The sequence below is a fragment of the Mixophyes fleayi genome, chromosome 11 (assembly GCF_038048845.1).
Source record: "Mixophyes fleayi isolate aMixFle1 chromosome 11, aMixFle1.hap1, whole genome shotgun sequence".
NCBI lineage: Eukaryota > Metazoa > Chordata > Amphibia > Anura > Limnodynastidae > Mixophyes > Mixophyes fleayi.
Genome location: NC_134412.1, coordinates 67790024 through 67810992, shown reverse-complemented (window position 1 = coordinate 67810992; position 20969 = coordinate 67790024). Strand labels below are relative to the sequence as shown.

The 20969-nt window shown below is 37.8% G+C and overlaps 1 protein-coding gene across 5 annotated transcripts in view; it reads left to right on the top strand.

The window, feature by feature from the left end:
- Window positions 1–20423, top strand: part of NCAM1 (neural cell adhesion molecule 1) — a 268171-nt gene extending 247748 nt beyond the window's left edge. For 3 of the 5 annotated variants that reach the window (XM_075191349.1, XM_075191348.1, XM_075191350.1), the window contains 4 exons: window positions 6464–6671; window positions 7536–7652; window positions 8660–9406; window positions 13443–20423. In XM_075191349.1, the coding sequence (XP_075047450.1) occupies window positions 6464–6671; window positions 7536–7652; window positions 8660–9406; window positions 13443–13563 (1193 nt within the window). In that variant the 3' untranslated portion in view covers window positions 13564–20423. The remainder of the gene's footprint in view (window positions 1–6463; window positions 6672–7535; window positions 7653–8659; window positions 9407–13442) is intronic. The other 2 variants (XM_075191351.1, XM_075191352.1) reach the window with 1 other exon arrangement.
- Window positions 20424–20969: the final 546 nt, after the last annotated feature.

Here is a 20969-nt window from a genome sequence, read left to right as displayed (position 1 = left end):
ACAGAGGGCCTGATTCATTAAGGAACGTAGGCAAGAAATTTCTTACTTAAGTCTCCTGTACAAAACCATGTTAAAATGCAATGGGTGCAAATTAGTTCTCTATTTTGCACATAAGTTAAATACTGTCTGTTTTTCATGTAGCACACAAATATCAACTTTAAATTTCAGTGTACAAATAAGCTGTTAAATATTTGTGTGCTACATGAAAAAACAGACATTATTTAACTTATGTGCAAAATAGAAAACTAATTTGCACCCCTTGAATTTTATCATGGTTTTGTCCAGGAGACTTAAGTAAGAAATTTCTTGTCTAAGTTCCGTAATGAATCAGGCCCAGAGAGAGTAACTGAACTAAGATAGTCTGCAATCGACAATTATTTGTTCAGCATGCTCAATAATCATCAGCTTCGTTCTAGTAAAATGATCATTCACTAAACACCTAAAGCCAGAACACAATCTGCAAAATGGAAACACGCCTGGCTGTTTCACTCTAGAAATACCTAGTTCCATGATGAAGAGTGTTCACGTCTATGCAATGACACTTGCATTTGACCACCCCCTCATTATACCACCGGGCATTACTGCACTAAATCTGCTGCTTGATTGACTGTTGTTTTAATATTTAGTGAACAGGTCCTGTAAGTGTAACAATTAAAGATTGTTTGAAACAGTATTTAGTTTTAATATTATTTTCTGCCATACACCTTTAAAAATGTTGTTGGAAACATACACGTATAAGTTCATTCCTATGGGAAATAAATGTAAAAGAATTAAGTGGCTACATAAAAAGGTAAGGGAAGAAATGCAAAGGAAGAAGCTTGCATTTAAATTGTTTAAGTCTGAGGAGTCCTTCCGTAGGTACATGGAATGTAATAAAACATGCAAATAGGAAATTAGATTGGCTAAATTAGAAAATGAAAAACAAGTTGCAAAAGAAAGTGAGACAAACCCCAAAAAGTTTTTAAGTATATAAAGGGCAAAAGGATTGAAAAATATAATATAGGACCCCTAGGAAGTGAGATGAATGAATTGATAAATGATTTTAAGGAAAAAGCAGAGGTATTAAAGAATTTCTTTTCTTCAGTATTTACTAGAGAGGAACAACTGGTAGGATTAATACATAAAAAACGGAAATGAAACCGTACCAATAATTAATACTTGGCTGACAAAGGAAGAAGTCCAAAGGAGACTGAAGAATATTAAGATAAATAAAGCTTCAGGTCCAGATGGCATACACCCAAGGGTTCTTATGGAGCTAAACTCAGAAATAGCTAGGCCGCTATTCTTAATTTTCATAGATTCAATCTCATTAGACTCAGTACCCAAGAGATTGGCAAATAGCAGATGTGGTGCTGTTGTTTAAAAAGGGGGCGAGATCACAAACAGGGAATTATAGACCTGTAAGCCTGACATGGGAAACTACTGGAAGGTATTAAGGGATAGTATTCAGGATTACTTGGTGCGCAATAAGATTATTAGTGGGAAACAGCATGGATTTGTGAGGGATAGGCCAAAACTAATCTAATTAGCTTCTGCGAGGAAGTTAGTAGGAGCTTAGACCAGGGCAGCACAGTAGATGTGGTCTACTTAAATTTTGCAAAGACCTTTGATACAGTGTCACATGAGAGGTTGGTTTACAAAATAAGGGAACTGGGTCTAGGAAACAACATTTGTACTTGGATTGAAAACTGTTTTGAGAATAGGGAACAGAGAGTTGTGATAAATGGAACATTTTCTAATTGGTCAAAAGTTTTAAGTGGAGTACCTCAAGGTTCCGTGCTGGGGCCACTCCTATTTAATATATTTATTAATGTCCTTGGTGATGGTTTAGAGAGTAAAGTTTCCATTTTTGCAGATGACACTAAACACTGTTAGGTAATAAAATCAGAGCAAGATGTAGCTTCCCTACAGAGGGACTTAAATAAACTGGAGGATTGGACGGCCAAATGGAATATAAGATTTAACATAGATAAATGTAAGATTATGCATTTAGAGAGCAAAAACAAGCACGCAATCTATAAATTAAATGAGATTAATTTAGGGGAATCTATAATGGAAAATGATTTAGGTGTGCTCATAGACAGTAGACTTGGCAATAGTGTTCAATGTGAAGCAGCAGCTGCAAGGGCAAATAAAGTATTGTCATGCATAAAAAGGGGCATAGATGCAAGGGAAGACAGTGTAATTTTGCCACTGTATAAATCGTTGGTAAGACCTCATCTTGAATATACAGTACAGTTCTGGGCACCACTCTATAAAAAAGATATTTTAGAACTAGAAAGGGTTCAGAGAAGGGCGACAAAATTGATAAAGGGTATGGAGTCATGACATTATGAGGAAAGGTTAGCCAGTTTAAGCATGTTTACTTTAGAAAATAGGCGTCTAAGAGGAGATATGATTACTACATACAAATACATTAAGGGTCAATATAGAGAACTTTCATGGGAACTTTCTACCCCAAGGACTATACACAGGACATGCGAACACCCCCTAAGGTTAAAGGAGAGAAAGTTTCCTCTAACCAGCAAAGGAAAGGGTTCTTTACAGTAAGGGCAGTCAAGATATGGAATTCACTGCCAGGGAAGGTTGTGATGGCAGATTTAATAGATATGTTTAAGAAACGGTTAGTCAAATTTTTAGTGAAAAAGTGTATCCAGGGATACGACCGTTAATTAAAATGAAGGATAGTAGTAGATATAGGGATAAAATAGGACTGCAAAATTGAGTCTGGAGGGATTTTTCCCGATTGAAACAGTTTGGCGGTTGCTTAATCTGGATCAATTTCCAATATAAGTGAGGGATCGCAGGAGATCCAAAATAGGTTGAACTTGATGGACTGGTGTCTTTTTTCAAACTCATCAACTATGTTACCTATTTAAAGACCCTTTCTAATATTCACCTGTTCCCGCCAGACTCACCCGCTTTCAACCCACAATGTGAAAAGAAGGTATGCAGATACATTACCAATTACCCATTAAAAAGCAGGCTTAAGGACTCCTCTGGGCACTTATTAAAGATGATCGTGTTTGAGCTCTGGAAAAACTTCACAAAGTCCCTTATTTTTAGTTCATTTCAATATTAACATGGCGCAAAGAGCAATGATGTGTTGTAAACCGCAGCAACCATAGTGGCAACTATCCCGAATTTTCATGAATGGTCCTAGGTTTTAAAGATTTGTCTCTGGAATTGTCACTGGAAAGGTCCCTATTCCTGCATGTTAGATGCAATTATTAAAATTTGTTTCATTGTGAGTTATAAGAAATTATTTATTAATGAGGAATATACAAAATGCAAAAAGGTATGTTCTAAACAAATCCAGTAACTATAAACCCAATGGAGACAGTATCACGTGTGAAGTGATTTGATGCCATAAGTCTACTTGGAAACAGTGTTTTTAGATGTTGATAGCTATTAGATTAGTCTACATACACAAGTGTGCTAAACGCTGTTATCCCATATAGTTACATGTTATTAATATATATTATAAAATATGATATCTACTATATAAATGCCTAGTGGCGTGTGTGTAAAAAAAACAAAAAACAAGCTGCAGCGCCACCTGCTGGGCAGAGTTATACACTGACCTATATATTTCTTGAAGGAGAAGTGACAGTTGGGAGTGGTTGGTGGTTGCCGCGGGTGACAGTGGGGAGTTTTTAACACCTTAAGTAGCTTGATGAAGGATGTGGCGATGAAGATGAAGGATGAGGTGATGGAGAAAAATTATGAGGTGGTGACATGTGGACAAAACCACGTTAAAAAGGGCGCTTGCGTCGGGAAGTAACGCTTTTCCCCTGAGGAGGCCTGGGCTAGGCCCAAATGCATGACAAGAACCTTTTTAACACCTTAAGTAGCTTGATTTGACTAGAATGCATGAGTATCATGCACGGGTTAACTTGTATATTATATATTCCTATATAAGTAAATAGATGATGATGATTAAATAAGCACCTTTATGTGAAACTAAGTATATCACATTCACAAAAAACCTACTTAAATAAAATAAACTCTCCAATAATGAATTGTAATTTTCTTTTAATTTGCTAATAGTGATATTCATATTATGTCATTCAACTGAAAAATAAAGCGTCCACAGCCCGTGTCAACTGCAGGCAACCCTACAAAAAAATTTGTTGTGTGCGTTATCTCATTTGCTAGAAGGGTTTGGGAATGTATGTAAGTTTAGTAAGGCAATTGCTTAATTCTGGAAATAAAAACAGCTTGTTGTTTAATCAACAGATACAGACTAATTATAAGTTATGGAACAATGAATCACGATACACATCAGTAGCAAAAGTATCCACTAGGATGGTGATACCTAGTAACCCCTACAGACCTATCTGTTCTAGTTACAGAACATTGCTTTGCATACGCTGTCATATTATCTAAGGGCTGGTTTGACTAATTGCATGTAAAACTTTCAAGATCTTTCCACATGTCTGCTCTTGTGGTAAGTCCATTAATGGTTTATTATGTTTCAGTACAGTTTCTGTCCATGGCATTTGTGCATATAAGAGAAGCTTGACAGATGAATGTATGGCACTAAACACTGCAAGCACAGTACTCATACAAATTGTATCAACATTACTGTTATGAACAGAGTGGTGCTCACATGCTATGTATATTGTGGACAAACCCAATGAGCATCTAACCTGTAACTGTAGAAAAATAATTATTTTAAATATTAAAAACCTTGCCCTTCAATTCACAACTTTTTTATGCTTCCTAAATTACCTAAACACCAGGGGCCTATTTTCAATAAGGCAAGCAAAACTAACGTATTGTGCGTTTTTTTTTAAATGCACATCATCATCACCATTTATTTACATAGCGCCACTAATTCCGCAGCGCTGTACAGAGAACTCGCTCACATCAGTCCCTGCCCCATTGGAGCTTACAGTCTAAATTCCCGAACATACATGCACAGACAGACAGAGACTAAGGTCAATTTGATAGCAGCCAATTAACCTACTAGTTGGTTTCTAGTGTGTCGAAGGAAACCCACGCAAACAGGAGGAGATCACAAACTCCACACAGATAAGGCCATGGTCGGGAATTGAACTCATGAGTCCGGTAAGGCAGAAGGGCTAACCACTGAGCCACCGTGCTGCTCCACATAAATCCGGCATACTCATGTCTGTAGTCAACAAGGAGCAGATGTAATACATCTGTTGATAAATACAGGGCTAGGTCCCTTCTGCTCCAGCAGACAAAACGCTGCAGGATAGGTCCAATACATATGTGGAATATAAGAACACACAGAAAATAATATAACTATTTAATGTCACCTGTTAATAATATAGTCATTAATGACAAAACATTAAAGAATTAGAAATGTTGTTTTTCTTTTTCATTTTGTTTAACCATAAATGCATTTATTACAGAATTATTAATGTCTCCTGTACATAAAATTAATTTTTACAGCTACTCCTGATTGCAGACACATGTTATAGCATGCATACGTGACCATCATTGCTAGTAATCATACGACAGAAAAACACATACCTTTGAGATGCCCAGCGCTTGCTGTGTGCGCTCGAGCTTGGCACTCCCTTACTGTACATTGACTATGTGCATACGCCCAGTCCCACCCCCGTTCTGCCCCTGGAATCATACGCTGTAGTGAGAGTCCTTTGAGCTCGTAGATTAATTGGACGTTGCTGTGTCCTCTGGCGTATGGTTTGTTTCTGGGCTTGTGCATGTTCAAAAAAACTGTTCATGTGAGAGAGAGTCTGATACATTGTTTTTAGTAAATTAGGAATGAATGAATGAAAATAGTGCTACCTCACAGCTTTGTACACGTGCCATGGAAATGCTATTCTTGCTATTATTATCCTTATAGGTCTAGTATAATTGTTAAAAGTTTAATCGTGATGTCGAAATTGTACATCATTACATGAATTATAGGTCCTTTAAAAACATTTAATATTAGGACTAGTGTTTGTTTCAGAATCAGCATTTAACTTTGTAAATACAGATGGAGCAGGCTTTGTTTTTCTTCTTAGCTCTGCCAAGGGTTAACTGAATTATTCTAACCCCGATGCTATGATGAAGTCTGGGCACGCACTTGCAGGATTCTCTATGGCAACACTTTCCTCCGTTTTGGCACCAGTTAGATAGATTGCCACTATATTTTTTTTTACCATTAAAGTTAATAAGAAGAAGCTAAAAAAAATCAGTGACCATAGAATGTGCAATAACTATTCATCTATCCAACAAATGCATCCAATCATAGGAGCACACTGATAAACCTAAACAATGTAATCCCACCTCTTCATGTTCAGTTGTGAGCCACATCATGCTGAGTAGTGTAATACAGCCTGCTTCATCTGCATTATGTCATTTGTTGCAAAATGTGGTAAAAACAAAAAAAACATCTGCTTCATCTAAAAATAGTATTGATATGTAGAGTATACCGTTATTCAGTGGTATCTAACCAGAGTCTCCTTTTACTTTTCCAAAGCCACCACAAGTACCAGCTCGGGCCTGGGCACAGGAGCCATTGTGGGCATTCTCATCATCGTCTTTGTTCTTCTCTTGGTGGCTGTGGACGTGACCTGCTACTTCCTGAACAAATGCGGTCTGCTCATGTGCATTGCTGTCAATTTTTGTGGGAAGGCCGGCCCTGGTGCTAAAGGCAAAGACATAGAAGAAGGAAAGGCTGCATTTTCGTACGTAGCACTTTCAATTCTTATCAAATATATTGTGTAATGTTTTGGGCTATTTCTGAAATGTATAAATACCACATTTTTGAATCTCTTATTTCTATAAATTCATTTAATGCCTTCTGTTACAATAAACATTATGGCCCTGATTCATTAGTGTTCTTATCTGCCGTTTTTTGCTGTTTTTTGCTTATCTTAAGCAAATCCACTCTGTGCATGCCAAAAAAAAAGGGAGATAAGAAGCAAAATTTCTTAAGTTAAGATGACAATCCATCTTATCTTCACTCTTATCTCTGTTTCTTCTTAAAATAAGCATCTTAACTTTTGCACAAGATAAGATCACTAATGCATCAGGCCCTATATGTGTTATCTTGTGTAAGATATGGACACGTTGCTGTAGAACGGTCAGAGCACCTCATATAAGCCCATGTTGCCTATATTTGGATTCATTTTATGGAATGGGGAAATGAGAGATATCATTGTTATTCAAGACATGTAGAGAAAAGTTATGTAGTAAGCCTTTAAGCATTCCTTGATAATGTATCACTTATAGAGAATACCAATGAAACCAGCAAATCCAGTTCCATTAACTCCACGCTATTTATACTCATTATTCTGCTGTTAGAGTCATCTTCATCCACTTAACAGGAATTGCATTCTAAACACGGTATAAGAGATAGATTAAAATTTAGGATCATTGTGGACACATGTTTATGTGCACTTATATTTCTTCTGCGACTTGGAAAGGCTGAATTTTAAATAGATTTACACTGAACTTTAGGGATGAACAGTTAAAATAAATTAAAATGGTGACCGCCCGTAAATCCACAGATGTGGATGAATTTGTTAACACATATGGTTCTCCCACAGGAAAGATGAGTCTAAGGAGCCCATTGTTGAGGTACGAACAGAAGAAGAGAGGACACCAAACCACGATGGAAGCAACCAGACAGAACCCAATGAGACCACACCGCTAACAGAACCTGAGTATGTAGCAGCATTCATATTGTGTTTCACAATGGCTGTAGAATAGGAAGGAAATGCCCAGTAGTACACAGCTGGCCAAGACGCCATGACCTATACAATTTCAGATTTAGCTGTAAATGCTCTCGGTGTAAGTAAACAGTAATCATCAAATGGCAATGGGCTTTCACAAGTACATTACTGTATTGTACCCAGTCTATTACTTATTGTAAATGGATTAGGTGCCACCATGGCTGCTCAGTTCATGGCCCAAAAGCTGTCTTAGAAATCAGTGTAGTCTTCAAAAAGAATTTGTGTGCAAAGAAACAGCTTTTTTAAGAGGTGAAATGCTGGGATCTAGAATAAAGTTGTTAACAACTTGGTGCCAATAGCACAGATGTGTTGTGACTCACATAACCCAGTCAGTTGTCATATGTGACCACCCTGAGATCTAGTCCTATAAGGATGGGAACGTTAGCTATATGACATTTGTTGCTAATAGTGCGAGTTCTTCGTGTATAAATGATTCACAATAAAGGCCTAACTTTTGTTGTACCGGATGATAATGTGCAGAATACGTACCTATCTTCCTCTGTACATAAGGCCATTTCTGTGTGACATTTTTCTCATACCCCAGTTCCAGACAGAAAAAAACAAACAACATTCAGATTTAATGTGTATGAAAACACAGACGGTCGTCATCTTATTTAATTTATTTTGGACAAACTATTTTCATTTTGAGATAAATTCAATTTGGAATAAGATGACGGGACATTTACAAGGTAAGAGGGTTGAAAGACCCTCAGTAGTGCTGTACTAACCTCAATTAATAGCTTTCCTTTTCTTTCTCCCAGCTTGCCTTTCTTCAGTATGGCTATTAACAATTGTTTACCTGACTAAATACAGTAATGAGTTCAGTGTTACTATTCCTCTGTGTGAAAAGCTATATGTTTGTGTTTCTTGTCTTTCTGTCACTTGTTTTCTTCATTGTCTACTCTCTCTCTCTTTCTCTGCTCCTGTGCTTCTCGCAGGCATCCAGCTGACACCACAGCTACTGTAGAGGATATGCTGCCTTCTGTCACCACCGTCACCACTAACTCTGACACTATCACTGAAACCTTTGCCACAGCACAAAATAGTCCCACAAGTGAGACCACCACTCTCACCTCTAGCACTGCCCCGCCACCCACGTCTGCTCCTGACTCAAACTCAATGCAGTCCATTCAGGCAACTCCCTCCAAAACAGAGGCATCTTCAGCCTCCTCTCCTCCTGCCACTGCTTCTCCAAAGGTCGCCCCACTGGTAGATCTCAGCGATACCCCATCTACTAACAATCCAACTAATGCAGTAGCCAGCCAAGGGGGTGTTATGAATCCCAGTGCTGCCAGCACTGCAGCTGAGGCTCCCAAAGCCATTGTCAAGCCTCCAGCCACAGTCCCACCAAGTACCACTAGCCCCCCAGCTACTCCTGAACAGGTGAAGCAGGGAGCATCAGCTACCAAAAGCCCAGAAAAAGAAGCAGTACAGCCCAGCACAGTGAAAAGTCCAACGGAGGCTTCCAAGAATGAGGCAGCTTCCCTGAGCAACACAAAACCCTCCCAGGGTGAGGACTTTCAAATTGATGGGGGGACCTTCAAGACTCCAGAAATTGACCTTGCAAAGGATGTTTTTGCAGCTCTTGGAACTTCTGCTTCTACCGCTGTGGCTAGTGGGAAAGCTCCTGAGCTGGCTTCTTCCACTGCAGAGACCTCTGTACCGCCTGCTTCATCAAAGACCGAGTATGGCCTCTCTTAATCCTCTGTGTTGGTTATGTCTTGTGTTGTCATTTTTTGGTGCTGTGTAGTGTTCTAATTTGTGGTTGTCTTTTCTAACATCATTACCTATGCTTAACTAATGTCTTAGGAGACCCACCATTAGTATTTATGATGACATTTCAACTTATTGTAGATGGGAGAGAATTAGACATTCATTAATAATTGTAATCCTCTAGTCAGCTGCAAATTTAAATACATGCTTGAAGCAGAGACCTATGTGTCCTGAAAGTTTTCACATCCAGTTAACTCGGAATGGTGTCATTTAAATCACATATTGATTAATTATTACAACTAAATGACTTCCAATCAACAAGTCACAATGTGCAAATCATACAAAACTGTTTCAGGTTTTCACATAATGTCACATAATTTCCACTCCCAAATTGCACCTATTGTCAACCAAGGTATATTTAATAAATACTGTAAGCAAGCATGAAATAAAGCGTAGCTTATATAAGGGTACTACTAATTATTATTACAAATATAAATGTAAAAAATTCCATACCCTGAACAATCTTGAATATTTGACAGTGTATTTACATTGGCTACAAAGCTGGTACAGAATATTGTTCTTTTGTATTAGCCACTTCTGACCAAAGAGGATGCGCATAAGAAAAACTGGCATTCGCCAGCAAATGGAATTAAGCCAGGAGTCAATGTAATAATGCTGTGGCTTTATTCACTATCCATACTGCAGCATTCCAGGCAAATCATCCGCTTGTTATCAACACTGCAGAAAGAGTTAATAACATAAAGAAATAAACAAACATCGAGCACAATTAAAGGTTCCTTAGAATGTGGATTGCTATCACCTATACATGGTACAGGGATTGAATATACTGATTGCAGGGCAATTTAAAGCTCCAGTGGTAACCTTAAAGGCAGTGGCGGATCCAGGGGGGGGGGGGCGATCGGGGAAATCGCCCCCCCCCCCTAGCAGACACTTGCTGCCGACGGCTGCACACTATGTGCAGGTCCGTCCAGCCGTGACAGGCAGGGACAGTGTGCTGCCTGGCTGCTAAACACAATCAGAGCAGCCGGGCAGCACATTGTCCCTGCCTGTCACGGCTGGACGGACCTGCACATAGTGTGCAGCCGTCGGCAGTCTAAGATGTTAGAAAGGGGCGGGGCCTAAATTGCCCCCCCCCCCCCCACCTAAATCGCCCCGGGTACAGTAGTTTTCTACTGCTTAAAGGATACCTCCACTTTTCTACTTCTCATGTTTTTTGCATTTCCTATCTGCTTCCAGCCAAAGGTTATCTGTGTTTTCTGTGATTTTACGTTTTCTTTTTTTTACTTTGCTATGTGCAGTTGTGAACTTGTTTTATTTTGATTCTGGTCTTGTCTCACTTGCATTTATGAATTATGTATTGTATGCAGGTTCAGGCTGGGCTGGGGGGCATTTGCCCCCTGGGTCAGTCCCATAGTGGGCTGCCTTGGGCTGAGTCACTGAGCCAGTTGCATTTTTTTGCTTTAAAAATAGGCTGCTATAGAGTCAAGTCTTGCCAGTCCTCCCCTAAATGTACCACTGTAGCTTTATGTTTCCTTACAATCACAAGTACCAGGGTGTCTCAACTTTTTTTTTTTTAACTAAGTCCCCAAGTAATGGTTAAGTACCCCCTATAGTGTTAGTTTAAGTACCCCTAATGTGAGGACAAAGTATTCTTCAGTTTGAATAAATGTTTCCTTAGCCACTTAAATACTTTAAAAATACCATTTATCATTAGTTTTGTATATGTTTTCTAATTTACTAAGATCAATGCACTTTTTAGCTAATTTGAATAGATTGACATACCCCTTGAATCTGTCTGAGGTATCCCTTGGGGTATACCTGTCTCAGGTTGACAACCTTCGATCCCAGTATCAGGTATAGGTGATATTGATCTACATTCTTGAGCATTGTGTGTTGCTTGATAATAGACAGAGAACTTTCCTAAAATGTTACAGTATGAACATAACATAAAATCACAATATATTGCTTCAAGTTCTTGCTGCTTCCTGTTTATAGGAGAGTGCCATGTTTTCTTCAGCTCGTTTACACTGAGATTTGTGGCCAAATAGGTATGACACAACCAAATTGTCTTGTAGAATATTGGGCCTTAACATTAACCATCAAATGCCAAACATCTAAACCTACTGAGCTGTAACTCTAGACCTAGGGATAAATTTATCAAGCTGCAGGTTTGAAAAAGTGGAGATGTTGGCTATAACAACCAATCAGATTCTAGCTGTCATTTATTTAGTACATTCTACAAAATGACAAATAGAATCTCCACTTTTTCAAAGCCGCAGCATGATATATTTACCCCCCAGTGTTAGTTTGAGCAGTCCTTCATTCTATCCTATCTGTAAGCCCTAATGCAGTCTCTCATTCTATCACCGCTCTTGAATCAGCACTGATTTCACCACAAAATTCTAAAAATATGAGCAGCATGGTATTATACAGATTCAGAAATAGATTGTATTTCTCTTCTTTTAGCTTGGCTGTGCAATTATTCTGTCAATGTATGCATGAACACACACATCTTGGAAATTAAAGTGGATGTATTAGCAGCTGAAAATTCCATAGCTCTCTTTCCATATGACGCCCACATCCTGTTGGATGTGGACCATATGTGTATATATATATATATATATATATATATATATAATATAATCGTTAATGTAAATCGTTAATTGCATCCCATAACTTACATAGGATTCCAAGTCCGTGCAACATAGAATACTATGCAAATTGCACAAATGCACCTCTTTATCTGCCTTATGGGCCCGTGTGCATGATAGACATAAGTCTATCAGTTGCAGTGGCCCTGTAAGGCAGATAAATTAATTAATATAAAAAAAAGAAACTGAGTGTCTCTCCCCCCTTCCAAACAGCACTAGCGTTGGTTAAGCTGTTTGGAGGGGGGACACCTTTTTTTAAAATGTAATTATTTTTTCACTTCTTTTTTTTAATACAGCAAGCTCTGTTGCACCAGGAGAAAGCACCCGCAAAAGATGCGTCTCCTAGAGAAGACCTATCTGCGGCTGCTTACAACTCAGCATAGCATGTAAAGAGCATGAACACGCCATTACATTGCTAGGCTCGGACACTACCTTCCCTGTCCCACCTCTCTAAGCGGAGAGAGGTACAAGGGCGAGATCCATCTTAGGGGTATATTTACTAAACTGCAGGTTTGAAAAAGTGGAGATGTTGCCTGTAGCAACCAATCAGATTCTAGCTGTCATTTTGTAGAATGCACTAAATAAATGAAAGCTAGAATCTGATTGGTTGCTATAGGCAGCATCTCCACTTTTTCAAACCCGCAGTTTAGTTAATATAACCCTTAGTCTGAATGCACACTGAGACGGATCCTTGGCTAAAAGTGCTTTTTGCACTCATGAGTTGGACTTGCATACGACTGCACATGAGGCCGTACATGAGGCATTCGCCAAAATTCACGGCATTGAATGGAGGGGACGGGGCTTAATCGCGTTATTAAGCCCCGGCCCCGCTATTCAATGCCCTGAATTTCTGCATTTTATAGTGGGGGGCGGGGCTATGGTGACGCGACGATGTCACCACGCCCCCCTCCTATCCCTTGTCTCATGACTTCTCCCCCGGATCTCTCGGGGGAAAAATCTTAAAAGTTGTCATGTAAGCCATAATATCCAACACATACTTTACTTCCTTCTAGGCCTCAAATAAGGGGCAACGGTTATAGAAACCTATTCTCACTTGTTTTCTTAAGTTTGGTTCATTATGGATTTAAAATTATGGGTTAATAGGTATTGTGGGTTAAAATTTGAGTGTGAAAAAGGGGACTGTCCTGGAAAAACTGAAACACATGGGAATTCTAGGCATGATGCTATCCTAATTTAATACAGAAATCAAATTATTTTTATTAGGGTAATATCCCTTTATGGATTGTGTTACCTCATTGATTAAGCAGCGCCTGAAATATGCAGGACTCCAACATTTCTGCTCTTCTCACACTGACTTCTTCTTGTCTATTTCCAGGAAGGCCCCTGTAGAAGAGAACTCTAAGCCAGAGGAGTCAGACAGCAAGAGCACCCCAGCAGAAGTGAAAACAGTTCCTAATGAAGCCACTCAAACAAATGCAAATGAGAGTAAAGCATGATTTCTCCTTGGGGGTGGGGGTGTGTTACATAGGAAGGGGAAAGTGGATACTAAAAATAATGTCTGAAGAGCCTCATGCTAGCCATTTACAGAGTGAGGTACATACACACAAACACTTCATCATTCCTCTCAAATCTTGGCCTTCGTTGTTATTATTATTATTATTATTTTGTTGAGGGTTTTTTTTTTTTTCTTTAAGAAAACTTGTTTGTTTTGTGAGATTGTAGAAAGGATTCATCTCTTGTGTACATGCTCTTTATGAACAAAGCCAAGTGGGAAAATGTTAATACGAGATGTCCCATGCAATGTCCTGAAAACTTAGCACTCCCCAATTATTTATCGCGTGGGAAGGGAGAGGTTTAGAGCGAAGGCCACTGCATGTAGTTGTGGCATGGTCTTCATCAGTCTGGGTTGTCCAAGGTCTAGACACCCTGCAGAGTCTAGGTGTTGAATTAAATAATTAGTACACTATGCGGAATGTCTTGGTATATTTTGCTCTGAACATTTGGTCTTTTAAGTTGTAGAAACCTATTTTACTTGCATGGCTGGCAGGTTTACATACATGTTGGTTGGCACATTCTATCACTGTATAAGAAAATACAATTGAAGAAGAGCGAAAGTGAACTGTATGTGTCTTAAAAGTATTCCACCCTCTTTATAAGCTGAATGGTTATATACGGCATATTTTGTTGACAATGCTTGATGACCTTATTGTGTGTGGCTAATTCCCGGTGTCATTTAAAGGGTGATGGAAATACTTCCCTATTTTGTTCTATATCTGTTCCAGGTCTTTACTACATGAGCTTTATCCAATAGAAAGCATCAATGCCTTATGCTGGAATTATAGGCAAGAGTAAGGATTTGCTAAACAATTGTAAGGAAGAGGTACTTGTAGACAACGCGTGTTTGACGTCACCGTCCTGTGGGACCATTGAAGCTAGGGACAAATTGCATGAGATAATTATTGAAATAAAGATTAAGTTCATATTGTCAACATGACTGAAGTGCCCTAAGACAGGTGCCTACATTGGCTATGGCTCAATCCATCCGAATGAGTAGAAAGGTTGGACAAATGTCGCTCTCTTCAGTTTTTGAAAATATACTGTATACCCGACTCATTAGATTGCTTTGTTTTTGAAGCTTTGACGTATATATGAGAAAAATATGTCTTGACAGATTTATAATGGTTTTAACTAAGAACGAGTAATCAGGATTTGCAAAGAAGTGTACAGCATAGAAAATGAGCAGTATGTAATTCTGTAGTCATGGAACCCAACCAATGTAATCCAATAAATTGTTTTCTGTGTATTGTCTTGTCACTGAAGGAAACCCCCTTAAGCTGGCATGACCCTGCCTAACGTTGCTCTTCACACATTTGTAATGTCTAAAAGTGTGTTTTATGGACATATGTTTGGGTTGGAATGTGCCATTGTGTCATCTCAGTAACTATATATCTCACATGCAAAGTGTTTGTGTATGCACTGTAGCACCAAGTGTGCGCTACATTAGATTTGACTGTTCCGAAATGTGCTTTCTCCATGTTGATATACATTTTAGCTTGTTTAGATGTTTATTTTGGATAATAATATGGAATATAGTGGTACCATGGGATGTTTCTTTACCAGTATTCTATATCCCAGCGTCTATACTAAATGTGGTATCATTATAATTTTCTGTGGTTAGAGGAAGGGAAAATGGCATTTTATAAAGTAAAGTCTGCACAAAATATACACAGCCATTTAGTGGGTTAAAACTACATTCATGAGAATGCAGCCTATGAGTTCACTAGATAGTAATGTCATCATAGAGGGATGAGACCCCGTAAGCTAGTAAGTAGTGTCACTGACTTCTGGTGAATATAGGTAGTGTTCTCGTAAATATGGGTTCAGTTCAAAAAAATTGCCATTGACCACTTTAAAAGGACATTATTTCATGGTTTTAAATAAATGCAACCAGTGATATTTAAATATCTCTGTACATTTTTTTACGAATGTCAAGTTGTATTTTGCACATTTACTTTAAGAACTGCAATGTTTAATCTAATTTTTGCTATTAAAGAATAATCCCTTTGATAGAAAAAAAGCCAATACGATACTCCATTTGACAAAAAAAATAAATGTAACAATTAATTGATACGTAATTAGTGGCTGTGCAACATTTGAGATTCTAAACAGTACATTGATATTCTGACATTATTTGTAAATTGTCCCATTTCAGATGAATGTTGGTTAAAGTGGAGACGTCGCTCAAACACAGTGGAGGCAGTGATTTTGTGGGCTGGACCAATATTCATGAGAATCCAGCCTAAGAATTCAAAAGCAACTAGACATTACACAGTAGTTCTTTGTGAATTTTTTGGCTACATTGTCATGACTATTGGTCCAGTCCACGTAATGGCTTCATCCACTGTGTTTAAGCAACTGAAGATGCTCAATTTGTTTCAAAGTGGTTCTCAAAACGTTTGATCTAAAGTTCAAAAGTTTCCGATTAAATTCTCAAACTTTAGAGAAACGAAACAATTGAAGCTGAACTCTAGCAAGGCGAAGAAGCTCAACTATGTTTGAGCGTAAATGCCTACATTATATAGTATGTTTTCCATATGAGCTTCAATGTCAAACACAGTAATGTTCGCTGTTCAGATAAAAAAATTAAAATCTGATAAAATCTTAAACCATGGAACTGTCAACATTTTATATTTTTGTTCAACATCTTTTGTTTTAACTGCAAGTTAATTGAGCCTCTGCAGTGGAGCCTAAGTTTTAGCTGGTCCAAAAGTTACGATTGTACCAGGCAAATTCAATCAAATTTCGAACCGCTCTGATTAATTCTAGCATCTCTATAACCAACAGGTCCACTAATGACAACTGAACGCAACCATTTAGGAAACCATTTTACCTAGAAAATTAATGTGAGACGAGAATTCAATTTAGAAAATATTTTACACTTGGGTTCCAGTCATATGGAAACAGAATTAATCAATGTCTTGGAGCAACAATATACAGTTTGTCCATAGGCTCAGCCATTTTGTCTGGATGTGAGAAAGTTCTACAACGGTCAAATGAGAATGTTCTATTTTTGCCATGTACATCAAATTCCTTTCTACTTAAGAAGGACCTGTTACCCTGACACAGTGTTAGCAGCCATTTTGTGCTAATATTCATGAGAATACAGCCTGTGGAGTTAGTGATGTCATTGGCCATAATGTACTTATGCCTCCATGATGTCACTGCTTCCTAGTGAATTGATAGGCTGCGTGCTCATGAAATTGGTTCAGTCCACCACTGACTGCCACCAGTGTGTGCACAGTTGATGGGTCCATTTTAATGTAATATTGAAAGGTTATTCAGTGATGCATAGCATTTTAACTCTAACATTGGAGTTTGCTTGCTGAAACCTAGCTATATTCCGTGAATGTAGGTCATGTTAACACACTTTTTTTTCCATCTTGGCCCAGCACAAAATCATTTTGGGATTTGTGTATTTTATGTTTCCCTTATGTAGGATGCCAAATGCATATATTTGCTTTTACTTTATATTTGGATTTGCAGCATTGACATGCACAATTTGTTAGATTTTCTTGTATATTTTTATCCATGTTTACAGACAATTCTTTATTATTTTCCCTTGTTTAATTTTTTTTCTTGGACATTTTTATTACGAGGGTTTGTGTAACTGCTTTTTTTTAATCGGTTTATATAAATATATATGTATATTAGATTATTAGCATGCATACTTTGCAATGAGATGTTTTGAGGGGAAAATGGATCCTTACAACCTAGTGGTCTTGTTATTACACAGGTGAACAAACGGCACCATTATCAGAACAACGGAATAACAGAATATTGCTTTTAAGTCCAGACTATTCTACATTGTCACCTACAAATGTTTTTAGGGATTCTCACCATGTGGTACGAGTACTCCAAGCGGTACTTAAGACAGTTACAGGGGAGCTTCCACCTGTTACATTGAACTCAAAAGAACATTTCAATGTACAGGTTACAGAACTAAGAAGGGATATTTTCAAACCTTTAAAGTGACATGGGGGTTGCTTAATTGAAACTTACACACAGTGGGGGGTACTTTGGTTGTGAATTTACACATTGTTAGTGGTGCTTGCCAAATATTTTATAAGGAGATACACAATAATAATGTTAAGAAACTGCCCTTTAGACAAAATAATGCAACATGTAATAATGCATCTTAAGGTGTACGGTATCTGTCTTGAGATTACCAAGAAAAGCTGTTGAGTGGAGTGCTGTAAAGTTAACGAAATCCCTCTGCACTCCCCTGAAAATCAGTCTCGAAATATTGAAATTGCATGGTTTATAAAGGCTAGTTTATAAACTCTGTATCTGTAACAGCACCCAATTAGGCCCCGCTATAGACAATTTAATCTATAGCCTAATTGAAAATCCTAGTAAAATAATAGGTGCCTGCAAATACAAACACAGGAAAAGTATGCTGAAGTAATGTTAACTAAGTCGTATAGTTTGTGGACAATAGCATTCCTTGCTGCACAAAATCCTGTATATTGGATATGTTCATGCAATATGTCAACCGGCCTCTTCTTGACATTGAACGGTTAAAAAAGAAACACTGCAAATCAGCACTGACTCTTAAAACAGCCCTACAGACATTATTGTACTATAAACCCTTTAATTAAGGGAAATCTTAATTACTGTGTATATTTGCTATATTTGAGCTGAGCGAATAAGACGTGAGTACATCTTTGCATGAACACCTTTATGTATGAGAGAAATGCGTGGGTGCCTTAAAATGTTCTTAATACAGTGATGAATGAGCACCTCCCTATTTGTTCTCGGTAATGCAGTAATCCTTGCAAAACATCTTATATATGTATTGGCCATAACAAATAAGTGTCAAAATAACTTTAATTTGATGCCAGCTCCCAAGTAATAGTCCTATAAACTTGAAATGTTAATTATTTTTTGTTTTTTTATTTACATTATTTTTGCCAGGATATAAAAAAAACAAAAAACATTTTAAACACACCTCCTTTTCATACTATTAAATAATTTGGGTATGTTTGATTGATACTATGTACTTTTACTTTGTTTCATTCTATCTTTGGTAAGGGAAAAAAATTCAAATAAAAATCAACAATTTGTATTAAAATAAGTAAAATGGAAAAACCCTTCCCCCATTTTGCTGTCAGCTTGTGCACAGTAAACGCGTGAATATTAGTGTGAAATGTGTTTTTTGTCATAGTATCAGAAAAAAAAGAATAAAAAAAACATCAAAAAACGTATAGTTCTGGTGGTGGAACAATAGTTGGTGGGAATTTGAAACTAGAAGATTTTTACAATCACAAATCCTGGCGAATCCTACATACGGTTCCTCAGATTACGTCATGATGACAAAGTTCTGCTACAGTGTGTTTTCATGCCTTTACAAGTGGATGAACATTTGGTTACAATGGGATAGTATTTGTCTTTTTTTATTATTATTATTTTTTTTTTAATGATTGCATCTGGACAGTGAACATCGCTCAGTAAATTCAAACTGTGAAAAAAAAAATAATGGTCTTGTCACATTGCTAAGTGTTTATTACTGTTTGTTTTTCTCCCTTTTGCGTTTTCGCTACTGCTACTAGGGATGGAAATGGAGGGATTTGCGTAACATTTAATCCAAAGTATATCGGTTTTAATGGCATTATGCCTTTGTTCTCTCAAAGTAGCAAACTTGAGGAAGCTACAGCTTTAGACATACTTGGGTAAGGTATGGACATAGTCTAACTTTCAAAGTAGTACCATAACCCACAAACACCCCGGAAGCAGCCATTTTGCGGGTTGCACAACTAGTCAGCCCATCAATTCACTGTTACCTAGTGACATCACAGCGATATGAGGCACAAAGTGCCTCATACATCAGGGTTGTCATTCATTCCTAAAGTGATAAGCTATATTCTCTTGAATATTGGTTCGGCACTTAAAATGGCTGCTTCCAATAGATGTGGGTGATTGGTCCACTTTGGTTCCAAGCGTTTGAAATACCTAATTCTGATTTTGAAAAACATGTGACTCCCAAGCTGTTGTTGAAATAATGATTCTTAGTGTAGGCTTTGCATTTGAACAACAGCCAATAAGCCGCAGGTTTTTCCCTGTGTGTGGCTTACAGTGCATGCTGGGATTTGTCGTTCAGCAACAGCTGTAGAGCCATATTTTACCTTCTGACCTAAAGAAAGTATAACAGAACATGTATGCAACTGGAAAATAAAAAGCATGTCTTCCTCCGCTAATCTCATAAGGCATGCTTACCTTTCTTTAAACTATATATTGTCTAATATTTAATTGTGCAAGATCAAAAAATAACACACAGAGCAATTCAGCTAAGCCCTAAGATACATTATATTACCACTATAATTGGATTTTTGACACTTTCTTATTTTCGGGACCAAACATACTTTGTTATGTCTGGTAATATACACGCCATGTATTAGTGCGTATGTATTATTCAAATGTTTAGACACTTTATATCTATCAATCTGCAGTGGAGATCAAGCTCACGTAGCATCCTTTGGGTTGTCTGTGTGTTCTTCTGTTTTCATGTGACACAAAGCTTAATTTTCAGATTTAAGTTGAAATATTTTGTATATGACACCTGGATTAAGCCCGAGTTTTGTGATGGGCCCACTATTTGTTGCAGTTCAAATGCCTCCATTGACATCCCTACCCAACATTTCCTACTTCTGGGGCCTTCTCTTGTTACAAAACTTTTTACCAAGGGAATCATTGACTACCAACTTTATTCCCATTCTCACTGCTGTAAATACTGAGTACTAACGGAGAACTTTGCATTCTGTCAAAATACTTGTGTTCAATAAAAGTTACAAAAAATTAATATGGTCTCATGATCACTTTGTGCTTTGTGACATATTTTCTACATAATGTCAATTGAAAACGTGCATTCACCAAGCTTCCTGTTATACAAAAGGGAGAAAATTAGTCATATACACAAAATGTAAAGATTCGTGCACCCACATATTTTAATTAACCTTTAATATCTTCCAAAAAAAAGCATCAGACTAAACAATACTGCTAGAAAAGGGAGTACGTTCAGACATTGCTTAATAATTCAATTAGCAACCTAGGGGTAAATGTATGCATCTCCGGATTCTTCATCTCCGGTGTGTTCAGCCTCTTCAGCGCTTAAATTTAAAGCGGCGCTGCATTGAAAAGGGAAGTTTCCCTGAAGAGGCTGAACACGCCGGAGATGAAGAATCCGGAGATTCATACATTTACCCCCTAATTTATTTTTAGCTTTCACCCAATGCCTTTCAGGTTTAGGCTCGTGCACTCATGTTTCTTACTTTAGACTAATGTAAATTGCTTTTTACACTCCCTTGTTTTTAGTTTTTTGCTTTTAAATCCCAGCTTTGTGAAAAGT